At 34.0% G+C, this 23817-nt stretch overlaps 1 protein-coding gene across 1 annotated transcript; it reads right to left on the bottom strand.

The window, feature by feature from the left end:
- Positions 1 to 50: 50 nt before the first annotated feature.
- On the bottom strand, positions 51 to 9865 carry LOC141387725 (juvenile hormone esterase-like). Its single transcript, XM_073957822.1, has 6 exons — positions 9732 to 9865; positions 8548 to 8700; positions 8327 to 8470; positions 7375 to 8268; positions 305 to 603; positions 51 to 241 (listed from the first exon to the last, which is right to left on the bottom strand). The coding sequence occupies exons 2-6, from the start codon at positions 8629 to 8631 to the stop codon at positions 67 to 69; spliced, it is 1596 nt and encodes a 531-aa protein (XP_073813923.1). The 5' UTR covers positions 8632 to 8700; positions 9732 to 9865; the 3' UTR covers positions 51 to 66.
- Between the last annotated feature and the right edge of the window lie 13952 nt (positions 9866 to 23817).

Genomic DNA, 23817 nt, shown 5'->3' with positions numbered 1-23817 from the left:
TAATGAATATGTTGAATATTGCATTTTTTAGGAAGTATAGACAACACTTTTATTCGTTTTTCTATTTTAATATTGAAAAATCTCATTTAAAACACGCAATCGACTAACATTGAAATAATTCCTAGCGGTAATCGAATACGAATTATTCGACTCATTATGGAAATATGTATAATTGCAGATTGTATCGAATGAATCCAATGGATAATTTTCTTTGTTGCATTTGGGTATAGAAACAGAATTTCTGCAAATAAATTAAATATCAATATTAATGTACCGTCATGATATAAATTTTGTTTATACTTACCGGTTAGTGGCAAAATCCACAAAATACTGCACAAAATCTTGACTTACTTTGGCATCTATGGAATTAATGGGAAAGTCAGAAAAGAACTCTGGCGATCGAAACAAATATAGAAGTTCGTCTGCATGCACCACACCATATTTTAAATCCTTTAAACCACCGGAGTACAGTGAGGCATAACTATGTGGTCCCTTGTAGTTGAAAACATACAATAGCAGAGGAAATTTCTCAGTATCAATGGTATGGGCAAACATTTTAGTGTCTTGATAAAACGAATGCAAGAAGACACGATCGGAAAATAACTGAAAGTAAATAATTTAGTTAAAGAAAGTAATGAAATGAAAAAAAGATTTTGCCATCTATAAGATAATCTAGTGGTCTTCAGTGAGATAACCTATTGGCCTTTAATGAGCTGAGATGAGGGCTGCCTTCTAAAAGGTTTGAATATTTTTCCACTGCGTTGCATTTATATTCGCAAACCACACTACTGCCGCGTAGTTTATCACAGACCGACATAAGGCGTTATATGTGGTCAAAAAGCTGTATTTATCTGCACCCCTAGTGCTCCATTTAGGGGCTTCAGGACCTTGTTCCTACATCGGGTGGAATACAGCAGAAGTAGAGGTTTAACAGTTCCGGAGATATAACCCCCCCTTGGGAGAACTCTCTCAGTTTCACTCTACGGGGCTTGGATTTCTTGTTCCTGAATTTCAAGTACGACTGGCGCTGGCACATATAATTGATTATCCAACGTTTCAAACGTGGCCGGAAGGTAGTCTGATCGATGTCCTTTGACTTTTGATATGACGGCGGCACAATCAGTGTTCTATCGCACGGTTTACTCAGGTTGAGTCCTTGACCAATATGTGTGGAGATGGCGTGCAGCGCTGTTGTCGTTCGGGGCTGTCACGGAACCCATGTTGATGATCAGCAACTGGATAGCAATTTTTGACGCTGAGGGAGGATTAAAGCCTCAAGGCCCTTGAGCTACGGGCGACAATAACGAAAGCCTGGCTTCAGTAGCGGCACCAATCTATCTATTTTGCAGACTTCGGGAAAGAAGTGGGTGGCTGGAGATAAGTTGAGAACTTTAGATATTCGACTCCCAGATAATCCAGTTGTTTCCGCATTACCTTCGGACTCCATGAGGGCCCAACGTTTTGGATGATTTAGCGTTTCTGATAAATCCATTGGAAATTGTGGTGGTTTATCGTCTCTTCTCTTCGCCCTTCGTCACTTCAGGGGTGCTCCGACAAACTGTTGATTAAAATCAGCCTGATCACGAATGTAAACTCCCCGTGCGGTTTGTCTTTCTGCCTTTGCAACTTAAATGAAAAAGTGAAATAACTCACGGGAAGTTGATATTCATGATTGGGCTGAATAACTTGCGCAGCTCTTCGGATCAAACGTAAGCGAAGTCCTATCTTCGTTGTTTTCAGTGTTCGAGAGTGGATTACCCGTTGCCCACAGTTCACTTACTCTGGTTCCAATTTTACATACTATTCAGATGAATTAGGCACTCGTTCCGCTTATGCTCACCGACCAACCTGTTAACTTCCAGTCTCAGTTCCCTGACTTTGGGGTCACTGGGGTTGGTACGGTCACGTTTCTTTTCTAATCCAATCGCCTCTGTTGCGAAATTTGGTTTCACTTCGGGTAATAGTACTAATACTAATACTAATACTAATACTAATACTAATACTAATACTAATACTAATACTAATACTAATACTAATACTAATACTAATACTAATACTAATACTAATACTAATACTAATACTAATACTAATACTAATACTAATACTAATACTAATACTAATACTAATACTAATACTAATACTAATACTAATACTAATACTAATACTAATACTAATACTAATACTAATACTAATACTAATACTAATACTAATACTAATACTAATACTAATACTAATACTAATACTAATACTAATACTAATACTAATACTAATACTAATACTAATACTAATACTAATACTAATACTAATACTAATACTAATACTAATACTAATACTAATACTAATACTAATACTAATACTAATACTAATACTAATACTAATACTAATACTAATACTAATACTAATACTAATACTAATACTAATACTAATACTAATACTAATACTAATACTAATACTAATACTAATACTAATACTAATACTAATACTAATACTAATACTAATACTAATACTAATACTAATACTAATACTAATACTAATACTAATACTAATACTAATACTAATACTAATACTAATACTAATACTAATACTAATACTAATACTAATACTAATACTAATACTAATACTAATACTAATACTAATACTAATACTAATACTAATACTAATACTAATACTAATACTAATACTAATACTAATACTAATACTAATACTAATACTAATACTAATACTAATACTAATACTAATACTAATACTAATACTAATACTAATACTAATACTAATACTAATACTAATACTAATACTAATACTAATACTAATACTAATACTAATACTAATACTAATACTAATACTAATACTAATACTAATACTAATACTAATACTAATACTAATACTAATACTAATACTAATACTAATACTAATACTAATACTAATACTAATACTAATACTAATACTAATACTAATACTAATACTAATACTAATACTAATACTAATACTAATACTAATACTAATACTAATACTAATACTAATACTAATACTAATACTAATACTAATACTAATACTAATACTAATACTAATACTAATACTAATACTAATACTAATACTAATACTAATACTAATACTAATACTAATACTAATACTAATACTAATACTAATACTAATACTAATACTAATACTAATACTAATACTAATACTAATACTAATACTAATACTAATACTAATACTAATACTAATACTAATACTAATACTAATACTAATACTAATACTAATACTAATACTAATACTAATACTAATACTAATACTAATACTAATACTAATACTAATACTAATACTAATACTAATACTAATACTAATACTAATACTAATACTAATACTAATACTAATACTAATACTAATACTAATACTAATACTAATACTAATACTAATACTAATACTAATACTAATACTAATACTAATACTAATACTAATACTAATACTAATACTAATACTAATACTAATACTAATACTAATACTAATACTAATACTAATACTAATACTAATACTAATACTAATACTAATACTAATACTAATACTAATACTAATACTAATACTAATACTAATACTAATACTAATACTAATACTAATACCATCGATACCACATAGCCTACACATTTTACTTCTATCTACGCCTTTGCAGAGCCGGGCGATGTGGCCTTTCTCCAGGCATCTATAGCAGTGATTGCCAAATATTTTCCTTCTGATTCGGCATCCGACTAAACCGATTCTAATCTTTCTCTACTTTAAAATCTTTGTGGCTACATTCGCAGGGGCCTCGACTAGTGCTTGTTTGGTCCCCCCGTAGAACATTCGGATGTTTCGAACTTTAATATTTTCCGCATTGGTTTCATTCGAAAACTTTAGGATGCTGTTCACGATTTCTTCTTTGGTTGTAGTTTCCTCAATATCTCTGATGTCTATGAGGAATTTTTCGACATGAGTTTGAGTTTTAATCTCTTCGCCAAATGATGTTTTAATAACCTCTTCTAATTTCTTTGCACTTCCATCTCTTGTTCCCATTTCTATGTGGACATTTCCGTCCTTGGTTTGACGGATCTTTTTTATTCCCACTCCAATTTCGTCCAACTAGATGCAGGTTTTCATCTTACTCACTATTTCTGCATATGAAGAATTATCACTATGGATCGTGAGAGACTCGCCTTTTGCTCTAACAGACTTGGTTTCGGCTCTTCTTTTATTAGAAAACTTTTTCCTTTCAACAAGGGACCACGGTTGGGTATTAAAACGTTCCTCTTCTGCCTTCTTCGGTTCCGCTGTACGCACTTTCTTATTAATTTTGCTCTTTTCGGGAGAAATTGAGGCAGTTCTTTTCTGGCTATTTCTCAGAGTTAGTTCGTATTCTGTTTGAACTTCTTTGTTTTCCATTTGGATTTCTTCTTGACCACCTGTAACTTTGCTCAAGGCTAGCGCTTCTCGATTTTCTCTCAATTGCTGATATAAGGCCACTGCTTGCATGAGATTATCACGTATAGTTTTATGTATATTTTTTGCCTCGCTTACGATAAAGTTCATCGCACTCAACTTATTTCCGAGTTTAACAAATGCTTGTTCCTCCTCCAATTTTAGGCGAGCAATATGCGCCTCATCATCCATCATTTCATTGGCCTTATTGTTGCCAATTTGGAATACCTGATTGCTTCCAGTTTGGAATGTCAGGCGTATTGGTGTAGCCAACGTTTTAGGTGGGATTCTCTTCATTATGCAGCTTGGTTTAAATGGGTTAGCTTGCGTACTGCATTCCTCAATTTCTTTATCTTGGTTGATGTTATTCATTCTTCACTATGTCCTAACTTGAAATTCGTTATCTCAGCTCGATGTGTAGTTACGTTTTTTTTTTGTCCCATGGTTGTCTTTGTAATCAGGGAGGCCATGCGAGGGTTGACTTATACTTATACTTATACTTATACTTATACTTATACTTATACTTATACTTATACTTATACTTATACTTATACTTATACTTATACTTATACTTATACTTATACTTATACTTATACTTATACTTATACTTATACTTATACTTATACTTATACTTATACTTATACTTATACTTATACTTATACTTATACTTATACTTATACTTATACTTATACTTATACTTATACTTATACTTATACTTATACTTATACTTATACTTATACTTATACTTATACTTATACTTATACTTATACTTATACTTATACTTATACTTATACTTATACTTATACTTATACTTATACTTATACTTATACTTATACTTATACTTATACTTATACTTATACTTATACTTATACTTATACTTATACTTATACTTATACTTATACTTATACTTATACTTATACTTATACTTATACTTATACTTATACTTATACTTATACTTATACTTATACTTATACTTATACTTATACTTATACTTATACTTATACTTATACTTATACTTATACTTATACTTATACTTATACTTATACTTATACTTATACTTATACTTATACTTATACTTATACTTATACTTATACTTATACTTATACTTATACTTATACTTATACTTATACTTATACTTATACTTATACTTATACTTATACTTATACTTATACTTATACTTATACTTATACTTATACTTATACTTATACTTATACTTATACTTATACTTATACTTATACTTATACTTATACTTATACTTATACTTATACTTATACTTATACTTATACTTATACTTATACTTATACTTATACTTATACTTATACTTATACTTATACTTATACTTATACTTATACTTATACTTATACTTATACTTATACTTATACTTATACTTATACTTATACTTATACTTATACTTATACTTATACTTATACTTATACTTATACTTATACTTATACTTATACTTATACTTATACTTATACTTATACTTATACTTATACTTATACTTATACTTATACTTATACTTATACTTATACTTATACTTATACTTATACTTATACTTATACTTATACTTATACTTATACTTATACTTATACTTATACTTATACTTATACTTATACTTATACTTATACTTATACTTATACTTATACTTATACTTATACTTATACTTATACTTATACTTATACTTATACTTATACTTATACTTATACTTATACTTATACTTATACTTATACTTATACTTATACTTATACTTATACTTATACTTATACTTATACTTATACTTATACTTATACTTATACTTATACTTATACTTATACTTATACTTATACTTATACTTATACTTATACTTATACTTATACTTATACTTATACTTATACTTATACTTATACTTATACTTATACTTATACTTATACTTATACTTATACTTATACTTATACTTATACTTATACTTATACTTATACTTATACTTATACTTATACTTATACTTATACTTATACTTATACTTATACTTATACTTATACTTATACTTATACTTATACTTATATACTTATACTCCTAAGGAGACATAAGGGTTTTCTATAAGAACACTTATGGTTCTTCGATGAGATCTAAAGCCCTGGGTACATAATCTACCTCGCCTGCTTGCCTTGCTTGCTTCTGATAAAAGAATAAAAAAGAAAAGGGCAACCTAGTTCAAAATTGTCTTGGCCTTCTTTATTCTTTTATTTTTGTTATGTCAGAAATGAAGCAGGGAAGGAAGGCAACCAGGCGATGCTGCTTATGTACCCCGGCCTTAAGGGGCGTGTATAAGAACACTTAAGGATATTCTATAAGAAGACCTAACGATCTTGTATAAGAAGGCGTAAGGGTCTTCTATAAGAAATCCGAATGGTCCACTATAAAGGCATCTTAAAGATTATCCAAAGATCATCTATTGCTCTGTTCCAGAACCTGCAAGAAGCTACTATTTTTTACTACGATAACATTTTTACCTTTATGTTATCGGAAAAAGTAGTAATAATTAGTAGATTCTTGCAGTTCTGGAACAGACTATATATGAAGACGGTATTGTCAAAGAATTCCTGAGGAGATATAAGGGTATACTCTAGGGAGTTTCTATAAGAAGACCTAAAGGTTTTCTATAAGAATACTTAATTTCTTCCATTAGAGTGCCGAATAGTTTTTTAAAAGAAGAACAAAGGTTTTCTATAAGAAGATCAAATGACATTCTAAAAAAACCCTAAAGATCTCCCAATATGTCTTCTATTAGAATATCGAAACGACTTTTATAAGAAGTCCCAAATGTGTTCCCTAACAAGACGTAAAAATTTTCTCTAAGATGACCTAAGGATCTGTTACGAAAAGACCCTGTGATAACTTCATTGCCTCCAAAGGGACTTCACTGAAAAATCGATTCTCCATACTTACATTCAAAATGCCCTCCTTGTTTAGCACACTGTGGCCATGGAAATATTCCTCAATTATCTTCTGCATAGCTTCATCGATTTCGGAACGCGAAAATCTCAATGGAAATATAATTAAACGTTCTAACAATGCGTTAAAATCTTCATTAAGGGAGTTACGCAGTTCTTCAAATTCCCACATGGAAATAGAAAATACGGCACCTTCTTCCGGGACAATACCAGCCATAAAACGTGTTGGATTATAATTAGCATTCCTCATAATTTCCAATGGATGTTGGGTAAGAAATGCTTCGGGAGATTGTTGATTTTCCACAACAATTGAGAAGACAGTGTCCCGATGGGTGTGCCAATATTTGAGTTTGTCAACAGCTGCCATTACTGCGTGGGCATCAATTAGACGAAAATTCTCGAGCAATTGTGAGGAACTTATGGTCTCTGCATTGGGGATATTCAAATGCGAGGCAGTTTCACGAGCCACACTTAAAGGATCTTCTTGTAGTGTGGCTGCTACACTTGCTGTACCACTTTGGGCAATGACACTTTCAAAGAGGCCTTCTGAATGTTTGCTCAGCATGTGTAGATGGGAGGCTATACCACCAGCACTTTGTCCAAATATTGTTACACGCTTTGGATCACCACCAAATGCTTCGATATTTTGTTGTATCCACTTGAGGGCCAGCGTTTGATCTTTCAGACCAAAATTTCCACTTATAACCGAGTCATTTGTTGACAGAAATCCAAAGATCCCTAGGCGATAGGCGGGCACAGCCAAGATCACCCCTTGTGTATCCATAAAGTATTCAGGACCCACAATTTGGGGATTGGGGGAACCGGCATAAAATCCTCCACCATGAAAGTAAACCATAACGGGAAGGAGATTGGGATTGTTGGAAGAGGGCTGTAATATAAGAAGTAGCTTGAAGGAGGGGGTTTCTATAAAAAAATCCATAGATTACCTGTGGTCTGTAAATATTCATATAAAGACAATCCTCCTCTCCTGTCACCTCAGAGTTGGGTATCAATACATTCTTTTGTATACAGTCCGGTTTTGGTCTGGTAGCATCAAGTATTCCTTGCCATTTAGCATGAGGTTGGGGATGCTGCAAAAAATACAAAGAATATATTGGCTCGACTCCATCAATTTATGGAAATTATATAACATATTGACATAACTTACAGAAAATCGCAGATTACCAAGAGGAGGCAGGGCATATGGTACCCCCAGAAATGCTTCAAAACTAGAAATCCGATAACACGGCATTCGAATACCCAATATGCAGCCGGCATGTATGGAACATACACAGGGTGGGGGAGGCAAACATTCTACCGCCTGGGATAAAATAAGCAAAAAAGTTAGCACAAGGAGAAATTGTAATGCGAACTTATAAGCCATTGCTGGGCTTTCTACCGCAATTGTTAAACAAATACTAAAGGCTAACTGTGGGTTTTACTTGAAATAAATATTCTTGAAATGATAAACTTGTTTTACTTTACGACTAATTAGGTAATTAACACTGGATGAATGATAAAAAATGTACTAAGTTTATGTTGAAATTAATTAAAATTTTTATACACTGGATGAATGATAAAAAATGTACTAAGTTTATGTTGAAATTAATTAAAATTTTTATTGAGATTAGATTGAGACCTCTAAGTGTACGAAAAATACTAAAAGTTACTTAATTTGATACCAATTGTATATTTTGAACGAATATAGCTAGAAAATTGCAATATGGTATGGGAATCAAAGTTGGGAAGTAGTGTTGACATAAGGAAAAGATTTTGGAAATTCGTACTTATGTGTACGAATAGTACTAAATGGTACTAAATTTGGTACAATTTGAACTTGGGTGAACGGATAGAGATGAAATCCTGAAATCTGGAATTAGGATTACCTTTGAAGTAAAGGATTGAGATAGGTTTGGAAATTCGTACTTATGTGAACGAAAAGTACTAAGTGGTACTAAGTTTAGTGCAACTTCGATTTTGGTCAACAGATGGAGCTGGAATCCTGAAATTTGGAATTAAGATTACAGTTGGAGTGTAGGATTGATATAGTTTTGGTAGTAATGTGTACTAAATGGTACTAAATTTGGTAAAATTTGAATTTGGATGAACGGATAGAGATGAAATCGTGAAATCTGGAATTAAGATTTCTGCTGGATTATAGGATAGAGGTAGTTTTGAAAATAGAGGCTGAATCCTGAAATCTGGAATTCAAGGCAAAACCTTAATTAGTGTGTGTGTTGCGTGTGCGTGTTCAAAACAAAATACATGTATTTCAAATTTGAAATACATGTATTTTGTTGGAGTGTAGAGTGCAGTGTACTGATTGAGGTAGTTTTGGAAACTCGTACTTACATATGTATACGAAATGTACCCAATTGTCGAACAATAGAACTAAAGTTATAACGACTTTGATTTGGACGAATGGATAGAGCTGGAAATCTGAAATTTGAAATTAAGATTTCTGTTGTAACCACACTGTGGTTAGGGGTATTATGTGTTTGTGCATTTGTATGTAACATACAAAAGGAAACGAAATAGACCAATAGTTCCTTTTGGGGATATACATATAATAACTTTCTGAGTCGATTTATGCATGTCCGTCGGTCCGTCTGTCCATGTATTTTTGTTCGCAAGGTACAGGTCGCATTTTTGTCCGATTCAGCTGAAAATTTGAGAATATAATTTTCTTAGCCATAGGAAGAACGCTATTGCTTTTAGTGAAATTCGGTTCAGATTTGGATATAGCTCCCATATATATTTTCGGCCGATTTTGAGGTATTTGCTGCAACGTCCCATTTTGATGAAATTTGGAATGTGTGACTGAATTCGGTCTAGAAATAATAATGCCAAATTATATCGAAATCGGTTAAGATTTGGGTATAGCTCACATATATATTTTCGCCCGATTTCACGTATTTGCTGCACCAAACACGTTATATACTGTGACTGTCACTGAAAATGATCCAACCTAAAATAAAAAAAAATGTAAACGTTAATAACTTGGAATTGAGTTGTGATTTTTTAACAATTCAAAAAACAATTTTGTAGGCTAAACAAAAATTTTCCGTTTGCAGTACCGTTATACTAAAAATATCCCAAAAAAAATGGACATTTTTAAATTGAGCATTAAGAATGATGCACCTCAATAATCGATTAATAATTTCCCAATTTTTCGTTTTTTTCTTTGTCAATGTTTTTGATGAAATATGGAATGTGTGACTGCATTTGGTCTAAAAATAAGTGTGCCAAATTATATCGAAATCGGTTCAGATTTGGTTACAGCTCCCATATATGTTGTCGCCCGATCTGTCCAATTTTGATGACATTTAGAATGTGCGCAGGAATATTGTCTAGCAATAAGTGTACCATATTATTTAGAAACCAGTTCAAATTTATATATATCTCCTATATATATTTTACATATTCACAGTGGTGTAGGGTATCATATAGTCGACCCCGCCCGACTATAATCTTTTCCTTGCTGGTGTAGGATTGAGAAAGTTTTGGAAATTCGTACATAGGGGTATGAAAAGTACTAAATGGTACTAAAGTAGGTTCAATTTAGATATGGGTGAAGGGACAGAGCTGGAATCCTGAAATTTGGAATTAACATTATTGTTGGAGCGTACTATTGAGGAAGTTTCGGAAATTCGTACTTATGGGTACGAAAAGTACTAAATTTGGCACAATTTGGATTTGATCGAACGGATAAAGCTGGAAATCTGAAATTTTGAATTAAGATTGCTGTTGAATTGTATGATTGAGATAGGATGGTTTTGGAGATTCGTACTTATGTTTACGAAAAATACAAAATTTGGTACAATTTGGATATGAAAGAGGTGAAATCCTGAATTTCGGAATTACAATTGGAGATAGTTATTGAAATTCGTATACAATTGGAGATAGTTATTGAAATTCGTACTTACGTACGAAAAGTATTAATAGCACTACCCAGCTAACAATTTTTTCCGATTTTTTTCCGAATTCGGAACGAAACTCTGCACAAGTATGCGATTCTGATGTCGAATTCGTTCAGAAATCGGAACAAAATTGTGTGAAGGTGCCCACGAATTCGGAAAGTTTTATCGGAAAAAAATCGGAAGTAATATTAGAGTTTCTTTCCGAATTCTGAACGAATTCGCAAAAAAACTCGAATGAAAAAAAGGGAAATTTTAAGGGAATTTTCGATTATCTGCACAATTTCGGAAAAAACTCGGAAAGAACATTCGAAAATCGGAAAAAATTCGGAAGATTATCGGATGTTTGATCCGATATTCGGAAAAAATTCGGAAGATTATCGGATGTTTGATCCGATATTCGGAAACAAATCGGGAAATTATCGGATGTTTGATCCGATATTCGGAAAAAATCGGAAGATTATCGGATGTTTGATCCGATATTCGGAAAAAATCGGAAGATTATCGGATGATTGATCCGATATTCGGAAAAAAATCGAAAGATTATCGGATGTTTGATCCGATATTCGGAAAAAAAATCGGAAGATTATCAGATATTTTATACGATATATGGAAAAAAATCTGAATATTTTCGTAAGGTTTTATCCGAAAATCGGAAAAAATTCCGGTGATTTATATTTCGGAAAATGTTCGGATGTTTAATGCGAATTTTTTTATTCTTTATTTCATCATCACAAGTTGGATTTAATAGTATTCATTGCTGCTGCCCGCTGATATTATGTGTTTGCAAAATTATAAAACACAACTTTTCCTAATAAAGTTTCCATGTGTCATCACGATGTTGTTCTTTATTTGGCGTATCTAAAATAGAATTAACAATATTTGTTATTATAAACAGCTTTTTACAAAATGTGTATGCAAACTTCCAATTTTAATTTGTTTTAAAACACACAATAATTTGTTCCGCTACGTCTTACTCACTTAACTGCTGCGAAATAACTAAAAAACAAGGTACAGCATACAAACAAAGCAAAAAATTTGCTCGCGAGAAAAATACACAGATCAAAAATTCTTTCAGATTATGTGCAGAGTACTCGGAAACTAATCGGAATGAAAACAAATTAAAATTTCCCTTCCGAGATTGTGCAGAGCACTCGGAAAATAATCGGAAAGAAAGGTTACGAAATCTCGGAAAAAAATCTGATATCAGAGCCATCGGCAAAAATTGTTGGCTGGGTATGAATTTGGTATTATAGCCGTTGTTAGTGTGTAGGGTTGAGATATGGATGTGGTTGTGGATATATGTACATTCCATAAGTGTACGAAAAATATTAAATGGCACAGAATTTGGTTCAAATTAATATAGCAGTTGGGGTTTAGAGTGGAGATAAAGAGGACGTTTTGGAAAGTCGTACTTATGTATGCGAAAAAATACTAAATCATGGTTGGGATATAGTTTTAGATATAGAGATGTAATTTTTGAAACCCATACTTATAATAAGTACTAAAGTTGGTACGGTTTTGGAGTTGCATGAGATTTATATTTTTGTGTTGGCGTTTAGACATGGTAGAACAAAGAAGGTAAAGTAAATACTACACCAAATACAACTCAACAACAACCACAAAGTAATTTGTTTTGTTTGTAACGTTACTGTCACCGGTACATGTAAACAAAACAAGGAAACGTCTATAAACTATTGGAATTTATAAAACTAATATTTTTCACATTTGATTGAATATTTTGAAAAACATGAATGAAAATTCACTACATTTTCAATTTAAATTATCCATATCATTCTACTAAATGGATAATTTCACGCAAAAAGAAGAATTCTTGCAAAAATGTTTGGGGTCGCTAAAAATTCATAGAAAAAGTAGAAGCTGTTTCAAACTTTTGTTTTTAAAATCAAAGAAACACATGTCACGGTGCTCTTGAATCAAATTAAAATGGACTGTGCATACACCTGGGAAGTTTTTGCGGATTCTGAAACTAAAAGGCTGATTTAGGACCCAGGTTCAAACCTCATAAATAATGGCCTTCGTCGTAAAAAGACAATAATAAATAAAAACTTCACAGCAGAGCCCGGCTGCCCCGGCTGAGGTTTGAACCTAGGTCCTCTCCAACAAACAGACAATGTTGTCGAGATCTCAGCGTTCTGAGCCACTGCCAATGTATCATATCAACAAACTAGTCGACATGATATCCAAAACTTCAAAAACTGAAGGCATTACAATTCATGAAGGAAACCCCCCTTCGATTGTATATGTGTAGGTATTGAGAAAATGATTCCTAGACAAGACACTAGGGTGAATTGATATAGAAAAAGACTTCAATAAATACTTCATAATTACAAATTTGTAAAAATGTTTGTATAAATAGAAGTTATCAAAATCAGCCTTTGTCTTCTAGCCATTAACATTCAAATACGCCTGATGAGCCTGGCTTAAACCACCAGGCGAAACGATAGTAGCGTAATGGTTGAGTGTGTGGTATTTCGCTAGAATTCATTTCTCAATACAAAACTCCTTAGGCCATGTTAGCTCGATTAATCCAATTAATTAATTAAAAACTTCATAAATAATGGCCTTCGTCCTAAAAAGACAATAATAAATAAAAATGTCCTTATTTTGTTTACATATACCGGTGACACTAACATTACAAACAAAAACAAATTTCTATGTGGTTGTTGTTGAGTTGTATTTGTTATAGTATTTACTTTACCTTGTTTCTTCTACCATGGATTAAACGTTAGTTTAGTGATTAATAGGAAAAAGTTCATGCATTTTCGCTACAGGAAAACGTTTTTGAGAAAAAGGTCAAAAAGTCAATTAACGACTACTACATTTTGGGCTCTATCTCATCGAAAAATTTTGTTAATTACGAAGTTATAAGCATATTAATTTTACCGATTTTTGTCGGTAACTCCAAAAATTAGTTTCAGAATCCTACTACACTACGCCAGACTTCATCACGTCTGAACTCCAAATACCACGGCAGCGGGTTCTTCGATACCAGATTGACGTGGAACCAAACAACATCTGTGTTCCGGTCAGCGACTGCCACCTCAGTGTACATATCGTTGTATTTGTATAATTTTTTTCTGTGTTGGGAGCAGCATGTCCCGGAATGCCAGCTCCGGATTCTTTTGGTCCGTGCTGGGACAGAGGAAACCCCTAGAGCAATATATTTGTTTTCGGTTTGTCACATCCACATCTTTACCAAAACCCAAACTTCGGTGAGATGCAATATATGTCAGGAGTGGGATATATAAGGGGGGTTTCTGGATTTGTCCATGAGAGGGTCTATGACAGGGACTACACAGAAAAAAAATATTTCAAGAATTTTTACATATTTTCGTTCGTGATGTAGTTTTTTCATACTGTAGGTACATGTGCAGTTTCTTATTTCCATCCGAAAGCCACTATTTTATCAAAAATATGTAAGATTTTCATGATATGCAAAATCACTTTCCTATTTTCCAATTTTTTAATTTCTTTAAAATAAAGGCAACGTCTAATATCTCAACCTAGAGCTGATAGAACATGTATGTACATTGTTCTGCTGTGCTTACAAGACGATAACAACTACAGTGAAAATCATTAGAAGAAACGGTAAATTACAATAACACAAAAAAAATAATAATGATTAATTTTTATTAATCAGCATCAAAATTTGTCTCTGCTTTGACTGTGGTGTGGTTGTTAGTCAATAAAAACAAAAAACAACTCGCCAAAATTGTGTGTTTTTTCAATTTCTCAAAAAAGCCAGTATTTGTTTGCTTTATGAAAGGCGTTCATGAAATGCAAAAATTTGAACCTTGGCAAGACTTTATGAACACTATTCCTGAAATGCAGTAATTATTTTTTTCTGTCAAAGTACGCTGTATTTAACAATTAAACAATTAAATTGCAAAAAGGAGGCAGAAACAGGGATTGGAACAACAACAATCCCTGTTTCTGCCTCCTTTTTGCAATTGCAATTGGACTTCATGAGTTGGAAGAATATCATGGTCGCGGCAGTGCAGAAAACCTCAACTCACAACAACTGCAGCTTACTGCGTTAGGATGATTACAATGTACTGAGGAAGGATTGCACCAGAAGTGGAGGTGGGGGATTAGCTTTCCTATTGCACCGGTCGTCTGTTCAATACAGACCTATTTCGCTTGAGCTTGGCTCCAATGAACCATACATGGAATGAACCACAGTCAGGTGTGCAACTGCCGAGGTAAAGTTGCTGAACGTATACATTCCGCCGATAAATACCTTTACACAAAAGTTTAGGCCCAACATTACCCCGCTTTTGGAAGGCCGTAACCCTCTGGTCTTGGGGGACTTTAATGCTCATCATGAGTTGTGGTATTCGGTCCTCGTAAACGACCAAAGGGACATAGTGCTGGCTGAGCAGATTGATAGGTCTACGTTACGCACGGTTAATGAAAACGCATCTGAGAGTATTACCGGAGAGTGTGACAGTTCGTCAGACATAACCGTCGTGTCCCCTGGTCTGACAAATGACGTCACCTGGCAACCCCATAATTATCTCCATCAATTAATTAATCATGAGAAAACTAAATTGCCTAGTTTCAGAGAGTTCACTAGTCACCGCTTCAGAGTTCTGCCCAAGCCTTCTGATGTTCAGGTAGAAAGGACGTTCCGAGACATCAACACTGCTGTAGCAACTCGCAATATACCTGTTGGTGAAATACCAGAAGTGAAACCGAACTTCCCAGCAGAGGCGACGAGATTAGCAAATGGGTGTGATGAACTTTGTCGTGCCAACCCCAGAGCCAGTGAGCTGACCCTGGAAGTTAACAAGTTGGTCGGTGAGCATAAGCCGTGGTTAAATCATCTGAAGAGTTCCAACATTGGAGCCGGAATAAGTGAATTTTGGACAACGGTTAAGTCACTCTCGAACCGTGGAGAGAAGGAAGATAGGACTTCAGGATTTGCGCAAGTTATTTCAATCGACGTAGAGGTGTGCAAGTTTTTTAAATCGACGATGAGGTGCGCAAGTTATTTCAATCGACAGTTTGTCGAGCACAACGGAAGTGACAGAGCGAAGAGAAGAGTACTATGTCGCATTAGGTTTCTTCTCTTATCTCTAGAGGATGAACCACCACAATTTACAATGGATGATGTTGCGAACGCTAAATCATACAAAGCGTTGGGCTCTGATGGAATCTCCATGTTAATGCTGAAACAACTGGATGTGTCGGTATCTCACTAAAGTTCTCAATCTGTCGCTAGCCACCCACATCGTTCCCGAAGTTTGGAAATGGGCAGAGTGGTCTCGCTAGTGAAGCCAGGTAAGGATGCCAGCAAAGGTGAATCGTATAGATCGATTTTGCTGCCCATAGCAATGATCCTTGAGGCTGTAGTCTTTCTCAGCGTCAGAAATAGCTATCCAGTGGCCGATCCTCTGCATGTGTTTTCTAGATATTTTTTCTCAGCCAATTCGGCACCTAAGTATAGATTTTTGGTAGCTAAGTAGAGATTTGCTGGATCTTCCAGTTCGGTAAGTTCAGTGGAGCAAATCTGTGCTATTTATTGTGTTTGCAGCTATTCGACCTCATGACAATATCGGATTTTATCTCGTTCCGATCGGTACCGTTCATTCCTACGTTCCCTCAGAACCAATTTATGGTCTCGATTATCGGCACTTCAAGAGAAGTCTTCTTGGAATTCTTGTTTCTCTCATCGCTCTTTCTTCAGGGAATGCATTCTGGTTCTCAAATTTCTGACGATTTGCGATGACAAAAGTCTCAACCTTAATTTTTGCAAGACTTGCAGATTTGTCTAAGACAACTACAAGGTGATGTTCGGCTACATCGGATACACAATTCGTAAGTTATCGTGCTCAATGTAATTTTAGTTGGTGCCGGCTAATGGGTTTTTAGAGCATTTGGGTCATTATCTTAGGAAGTATGGAACCGAATCAGCTTAAATTAGACATTTGAGGTTCCGAATGACCGAGAAATTTATTCACAACAAATTGTGATGATAGGTTCATATTTTAGTATAGCCCCCATATAACGGTACCTCCCGATTTAAGGTATTTTGAGGATTTTAGCTACATTTTCCTTCCAAATTGGCTCCAATTTAAAGTATTTTGAGGCTTTTAGAAACATTTTTGACCAATGACCAAAAAACTTCTCTACTAAAAATTGCCAAGATAGGTCCACGTTTGGGTATAGCCCCAATATAACGGTACCTTCCGATTTAAGGCACTAAGGGGTCGCAAAACTTCCTCACTAAAATTTGTTAACATAGGTCCATGTTTTGATTTGAGGGCTATAATTTGACATTTGAGGTTCACATCACTATATAATTGATCCACAAACATCCCAGGCGGGACAATAGCCGTAGACCATCCCTGCATTTTCACATACAATATCAGGAACCTATGACTTATCCTGATGACGTTTTTTTAGTTTATAGTACTAAAATATGAAATTTTTCAAAGTCCGATCTGGGTTATCAATATTTTTCCAATATATATTCACCATAGATATTTCAAAAACAGTTTGGATCAAGCGCACATAATATTCTGAAAGAATTTATTATGAAAAAACATCAATAAAATATATTTTGTGACCACAGATAACGAAAATGTGACTAAAAACGATAGAATATGGTCCTAAATCATATATAACCAGTAAGGAAAGGATCAAAGTCGGGCGGGGCCGTCTATATGATACCCTACACCACTGTGAATATGTAAAATATAAATCGGAGCTATATCCAGATCTAAACCGATTTTGATATAATTTGGCACATTTATTTCAAGACCGAATTCAGTCACACATTCCAAATATCATTGAAATCCGACTTATATAGCGTGTTTGGAGCAGCAAATACGCGAAATCGGCCGAAAATATATATGGGTGCTATATCCAAATCTGAACCGATTTCGATATAATTTGGCACATTTATTTCTAGACTGAATTCAGTCACACATTCCAAATTTCATCGAAATCGGAAATATATAGCGTGTTTGGTACAGAAAATACGTGAAATCGGCCGAAAATATATATGGGAGCTATATCCAAATCTGAACCGATTTCTTTATAATTTGGCACACTTATTTCTATACCAAATTCAGTCAAACATTCTAAATTTCATTAAAATCGGACGTATATAGCGTGATTGGTACATCGCATACGTGAAATCGGGCGAACATATATATGGGAGCTATATCCAAATCTGAACCGATTTCGATATAATTTGGCACATTTATTTTTAGACCAAATTCAGTCACACATTCCAAATTTCATCGAAATCGGACATATATAGCGTGTGTGTTACAGAAAATACGTGAAATCGGCCGAAAATATATATGGGGGCTATACCAAAACTTGGACCGATATAGCCCATCTTCGAACTTGATCTTCCGACGGCTAAAAAAATGGTGTTCCCCAATTTTCAGCGAAATCGGTCAACAAATGCGACCTGTATGTTGCGAACGGACGGACGGACGGACGGACGGACGGACATGCATAAATCGACTCAGAAAGTGATTCTATGTATATCCCTAGAAGGAACTATGGGTCTATCTCGCTTCCTTTTGTATGTTACATACAAATGCACTAACACATAATACCCCTTACCACATAGTGGTGTAGGGTATAAAAAGCGAAAACTTCTGGAGATGTTAAATATTATAGCTACAAATTTCTTTTGTTCGGAGACTCATATTGAAATTTGATTTGGAACATTTCTTTGACTCAGATTTTGACTCAGTATGGAATTAATTGTAATTAAGAGTCTAAAAGTTTAACAAATAATTTCTACCTATAATATCTAATTTTGTAACGCCATTTTCTTAACAAAGTATTTTACATAGATATCTAGTTTGTTCTGGGACTTACAGTGAAATTTTGTGTAGAATATTTCTTCTTTTGACACCTTTCGTTTAGAACTAAATTTCATGTTACCTTCATGCATCAACTCGAAAAAAGAAAAAAACAAATTTATTCAAAAAATATTTGGGTGTTTTGTTGGCAAACTTGATGTACATATTTTCTTGATATATAAGGCAAATACATATTTCATTTATTCAGCGACTTATATTGAAATTTTGCAGAGATTGATGGAGAATATTTTTGTCTTTGACGTCTTCCATCTAAAATGAAGTTCTGATGGACAAAACTTAATAAACTCAGATAAAGTACAACATTAACCCTAAAACGTGATTTTAATTTTGGCAGATTCCTGGCGTTTAGGTACGATCTAGAGTTTTGGCGTATTCGGGGACCCATGGTAATATTTTATGGCAAATAATTTTGTAGAATATTTTGATCTGATACGATCACACTTTAAAGGGGTTTTTAACGTTTTTGAAAAAGGGACCAAAAAGACCAGTTTAATGACTCGCATGAGGGTTAATTCTTTTCATAAAAAGATACCCCGTTTTTTGTTGTCAGTAATTTTGCCAAAGACACTTTATACCTAAAATGCAAGGATTCCAAGGAATCTGATGTCGAATATTTCAAAACCTGTAGAAATGGGCGGAACTTGCCACACCTATTTAGGTTACTTCAAAACGCCGATACACGTGTCTTCTTTTTTTCGTTCCACTTTCATAATCGGTGCGGGGTTTCTTGTAATTTTAAAAAAAAGTTTAATTTTGCTGTAGTATGTAGTAAACATAAGTCGATGTTTTGGTACAGCCGCCATATAACGGCACCTTCCGATTTTCGGTATTTTGAGGATTTTAGCTAAAAATTTTAATCGTAAACATAGGTCCATGTTTTGATATAGCTCCCATATAACGGTACCCCCGGCATTTTGATAATTTTAGCTAAAATTTTGACCGAACTAGCTGAAAATTTACGTTTGAGGTTCTATGTTTTCATATAGCTCCGATATAAATGTACCTCCCGATTTTAAGTATTTTGAGGATTTTAGCTAACATTTTTAACCGAACTAGCCGTAATTTGCCATTTGAGGTTCTCAGTGATCACAAAACATCTTCACCAAAAATTGTCGATATAGGTCCAAGTTTTGGAATAGCCTCCATATAACGGTACCTCTCGATTTTCGGTATTTTGACGATTTTAGCTACAACTTTTAACCGAAGTAGCTGTAATTTGACACTTGAGATTTTCCCACCAAAAATCGTAAACTTAGGTCCATGTTTTGGTATAGCCCCATATAAAGGTAACCCCGATTTTCGATATTTTGAGGTTTTAGCTAAAATTTTTGACCGAACTATCTGAAATTTGATATTTGAGGTTCTCGGTGGTCCTGAAACATCTCCACAAAAAATCGTCTAAATAGGTTTATGTTTTGGTATAATCCCCATATAACGGTACCTCTCGATTTTAAGTATTTTGAGGATTTTAGCTAAAATTTTTATCCGAACTAGCTGCAATTTGACGTTTGAGGTTCTCGGTGGTCCCAAAACTTCTCTATTAAAAATCGTCAACATAGGACCATGTTTTGATATACCTCCCATATAACGGTACCTACCTATTTTAAGTAATTTAAGGATTTTAGCTAAAATTATTAACCGAACTAGCTGTAATTTGCCATTTGAGGTTTTCTGTGGTCACAAAACTTCTCCACCAAAAATTGTCAATATAGGTCCATGTTTTGGAATAGCCCTTATATAACGGTACCCCCGATTTTCGGTATTTTGAAGGATTTAGCTACAATTTTTAATCGAAATAGCTGTAATTTGACATTTAAAGTTCTCAGAGTTCCCGAAACTCCTCCACCAAAAATCGTCTAAATAGGTCCATGTTTTGGTATAGCCCCATATTACGGTACCACCCGATTTCAGTACACTTTTTAACGGAACTAATTGTAATTTGACATTTGAAGTTCCCGAAACTACTCCACCAAAAATCGTCTAAATAGGTCCATGTCCCCCATATAAGGGTACCAACAGATTTGAGAAAATTTTAGATAAATTTTTTGACCTAATTTAGGCATTTAAGATATCCGTGGTCGAACATTTTTTGCACATAACAGGAAACTAATTATTCAATTTTAGTTCAGAATATTTGATGGTGGAGAGAATTACTATGGAAACAAAGATCGCCCGGGTGGCACGGGTCGAGGTTAACCGATCGCCATTAAATACAATATATAAGCTTTTGGCTCAAATGGAACAAAATATAGGGGTGGGAGTTCCAAAAAATGTTCTTTTTTTGGTCGCCCATTGAAAAGCTCTTTGTATTTTTGCTAAAAAAAAACCAGTAAGGAAAGGATCAAAGTCGGTCGGGGCCGACTATGTAATACCCTACCCCACTGTGTGAAGCTAAATACAAAGCAGAACAGATTTCGATATAATTTTCACATTTGTTTGTGGACCAAATTTTGTCACATGGTCCAAATTTCATCAAAATTGGACATATATAGCGTGTTTCGTGCATCAAATACCTCAAATCGGTCGAAAATATATATGAGAGCTATATCCAAATCTGAACCGATTTCAATATGATTTGGCACAGTTATTTCTAGACTAACCACCGCCCCATATTCCAAATTTCATTGAAATCGGACAAATATAGCGTGTTTCGTGCATCAAATACCTAAAATATGCCGAGAATTTATAAGGCAGCTATATCCAAATTTGAACCGATTTCTGTATAATTTGGCACACTTATTTCTAGACTAAATACCGTGGCACATTCCAAATTTAATTGAAATTGGACATATATAGCGTGTTTCGTGCACCAAATGCCTTAAATCAGGCGAAGATATATATGGGGGCTATATCCAAATCTGAACCGATTTTTACCAAAATAAATAGCGTTCGTCCTTTCGCCAAAAAAACTATCTTCCCCAATTTTCATGCGAATCGGACAATAAATGCGACCTATACTTTGTTTATACATACATGGACAGACGGACATGCGTAAATCGACTCAGAAAGTGATTCTATGTATATCCCTAAAAGGAACTGTGGGTCTATCTCGTTTCCTTTTGCATGTTACAAACTAATGCACAAAGACATAATACCCCTTACCACAAGGTGGTAGAGGGTATAAAAAGGATGTACCTTTGATAAAATAATTGAAGATTTTTGCTCTGTTGCAGAACCTGCAAGAAGCTACTATTTTTTACTACGATAAGATTGTTTCCTTTACGTTATCGGAAAAAAATAGTAAAAATTAGTAGATTCTCGCAGTTCTGGAACAGACCATTTGTTTCCAAACGATTGTAGATGACATTTATTAATCCTAAGTATCCATCTTCCTTTTAAATCCTCCTCCATAGAGTTGTTCCGAGTTCAATTGTCAAATTGTATGTAAATGAAATGCAGTTCCCAATTTAACAATTGGAGCTGGGAGAGAAGTTGATTATCGCCGTCATCGTTGGTGTAGTTGGATTTTCTAGGTCAATTGTTAATTGTGATACATAATCTTTTTGCACAGTCCTCATTTTTTCATCGTTCTTTCTTTCTTTGGCTTTTGGAGTATTCGAAAGTATTTGTATGCAATGCATTTTTTTGTTCTTTGCTCTTGTATTCCATTTTTTCACTTTCGATTTCATTCGACCATTTATTGAGTTCAAAGCCAATTAATGCGAATATGTAAGTACGTAGGTGTGTGCGTTTACATTACGTATAAAGATCGTTAAGTCTGGGGGTCTCGTGCAGGCAGAACAAAAAATGCTGCTTGTCGGCGCAAATATTTAAAGATGCGCGTGTGACCTATTTTTGGAAATGCCATTAAATCGATTGCTGCGACAGTTATAATGTTGTAATGGTATTTTGTAGGGGACAATCAGATTTAAGGCACGGTACGAAAATTAATTCTTAACTATGTTCCGGTCCACACTAGAGCGATTTCAATGAAATAATTTTTATGAAATTTTGCGTTCTTAGATAGAGTTCCATAGTCCATATTTATATTAGGCAATTTTCCTTGCGGCAATTGTCAGTTTGATGGGGAGAGAGGTCAGACATATGGTAATCCTTTGTCTTTCAACACCCACTCTCACCTACAAACTGACAATTGCCACAAGCAAAATTGCCTAATGTAAATATGGACATACTGAAGTAATTTGATGAAATTGCTGTAGTGGAGAACTCGATCTAAGAACGCCTAATTTCATGAAATTATTTCTTTGAAATCGCTCTAGTGTTGGTCGGGACTATGTAATTCTGAAGCTAATCGATGCAAATTTTATAAGCGTATGTTAAGATGGGCTCCAGTCAGTCAGCCAGCCAGAAAAACAGACGGACGAATATGGTTAAATCGACTCCAAATTGTCTTAAGAAGGAATTTGTCCAAACATACTTGAGGTCTAGAAGCATTATTTCCGTTAGACCAATGACTGAGGGTATAACTCAATAATTCCTTGATAAATTTACCCGGCAAACAAGCACCAATGCCATCCATCATCCATCCACATACTAAAAATATTTACTTCCGATGATTTTGCCACAAAAACGAATGCAAATTTTACTTCTCCAATAGATCGGGAGACTGGATGGTTAACTTACGATCTTTGTCGTCGTCTGGATGCAATGTTATAAAAAGTCGATGATTGACCAAAGGAAAATTCA

The sequence above is a fragment of the Musca autumnalis genome, unplaced genomic scaffold (assembly GCF_047663935.1).
Source record: "Musca autumnalis isolate F117 unplaced genomic scaffold, ASM4766393v1 scaffold_5, whole genome shotgun sequence".
NCBI classification, from domain to species: Eukaryota; Metazoa; Arthropoda; class Insecta; order Diptera; family Muscidae; genus Musca; species Musca autumnalis.
Note: the sequence above shows the minus strand (reverse complement) of the source record. Positions and strands in the feature narration are given on the sequence as shown.

Bases quoted from the DNA above. Each gene is read 5' to 3' on its own strand.
- LOC141387725 (XM_073957822.1), bottom strand. From the start codon at position 8,631: ATGCCGTGTTATCGGATTTCTAGTTTTGAAGCATTTCTGGGGGTACCA. The intron at 8,471-8,547 runs GTAAGTTATGTC...TATTTTTTGCAG, and splicing joins TTGGTAATCTGCGATTTTCT to CATCCCCAACCTCATGCTAA. The intron at 242-304 runs GTAAGTATAAAC...ATTTATTTGCAG, and splicing joins GTGGATTTTGCCACTAACCG to AAATTCTGTTTCTATACCCA.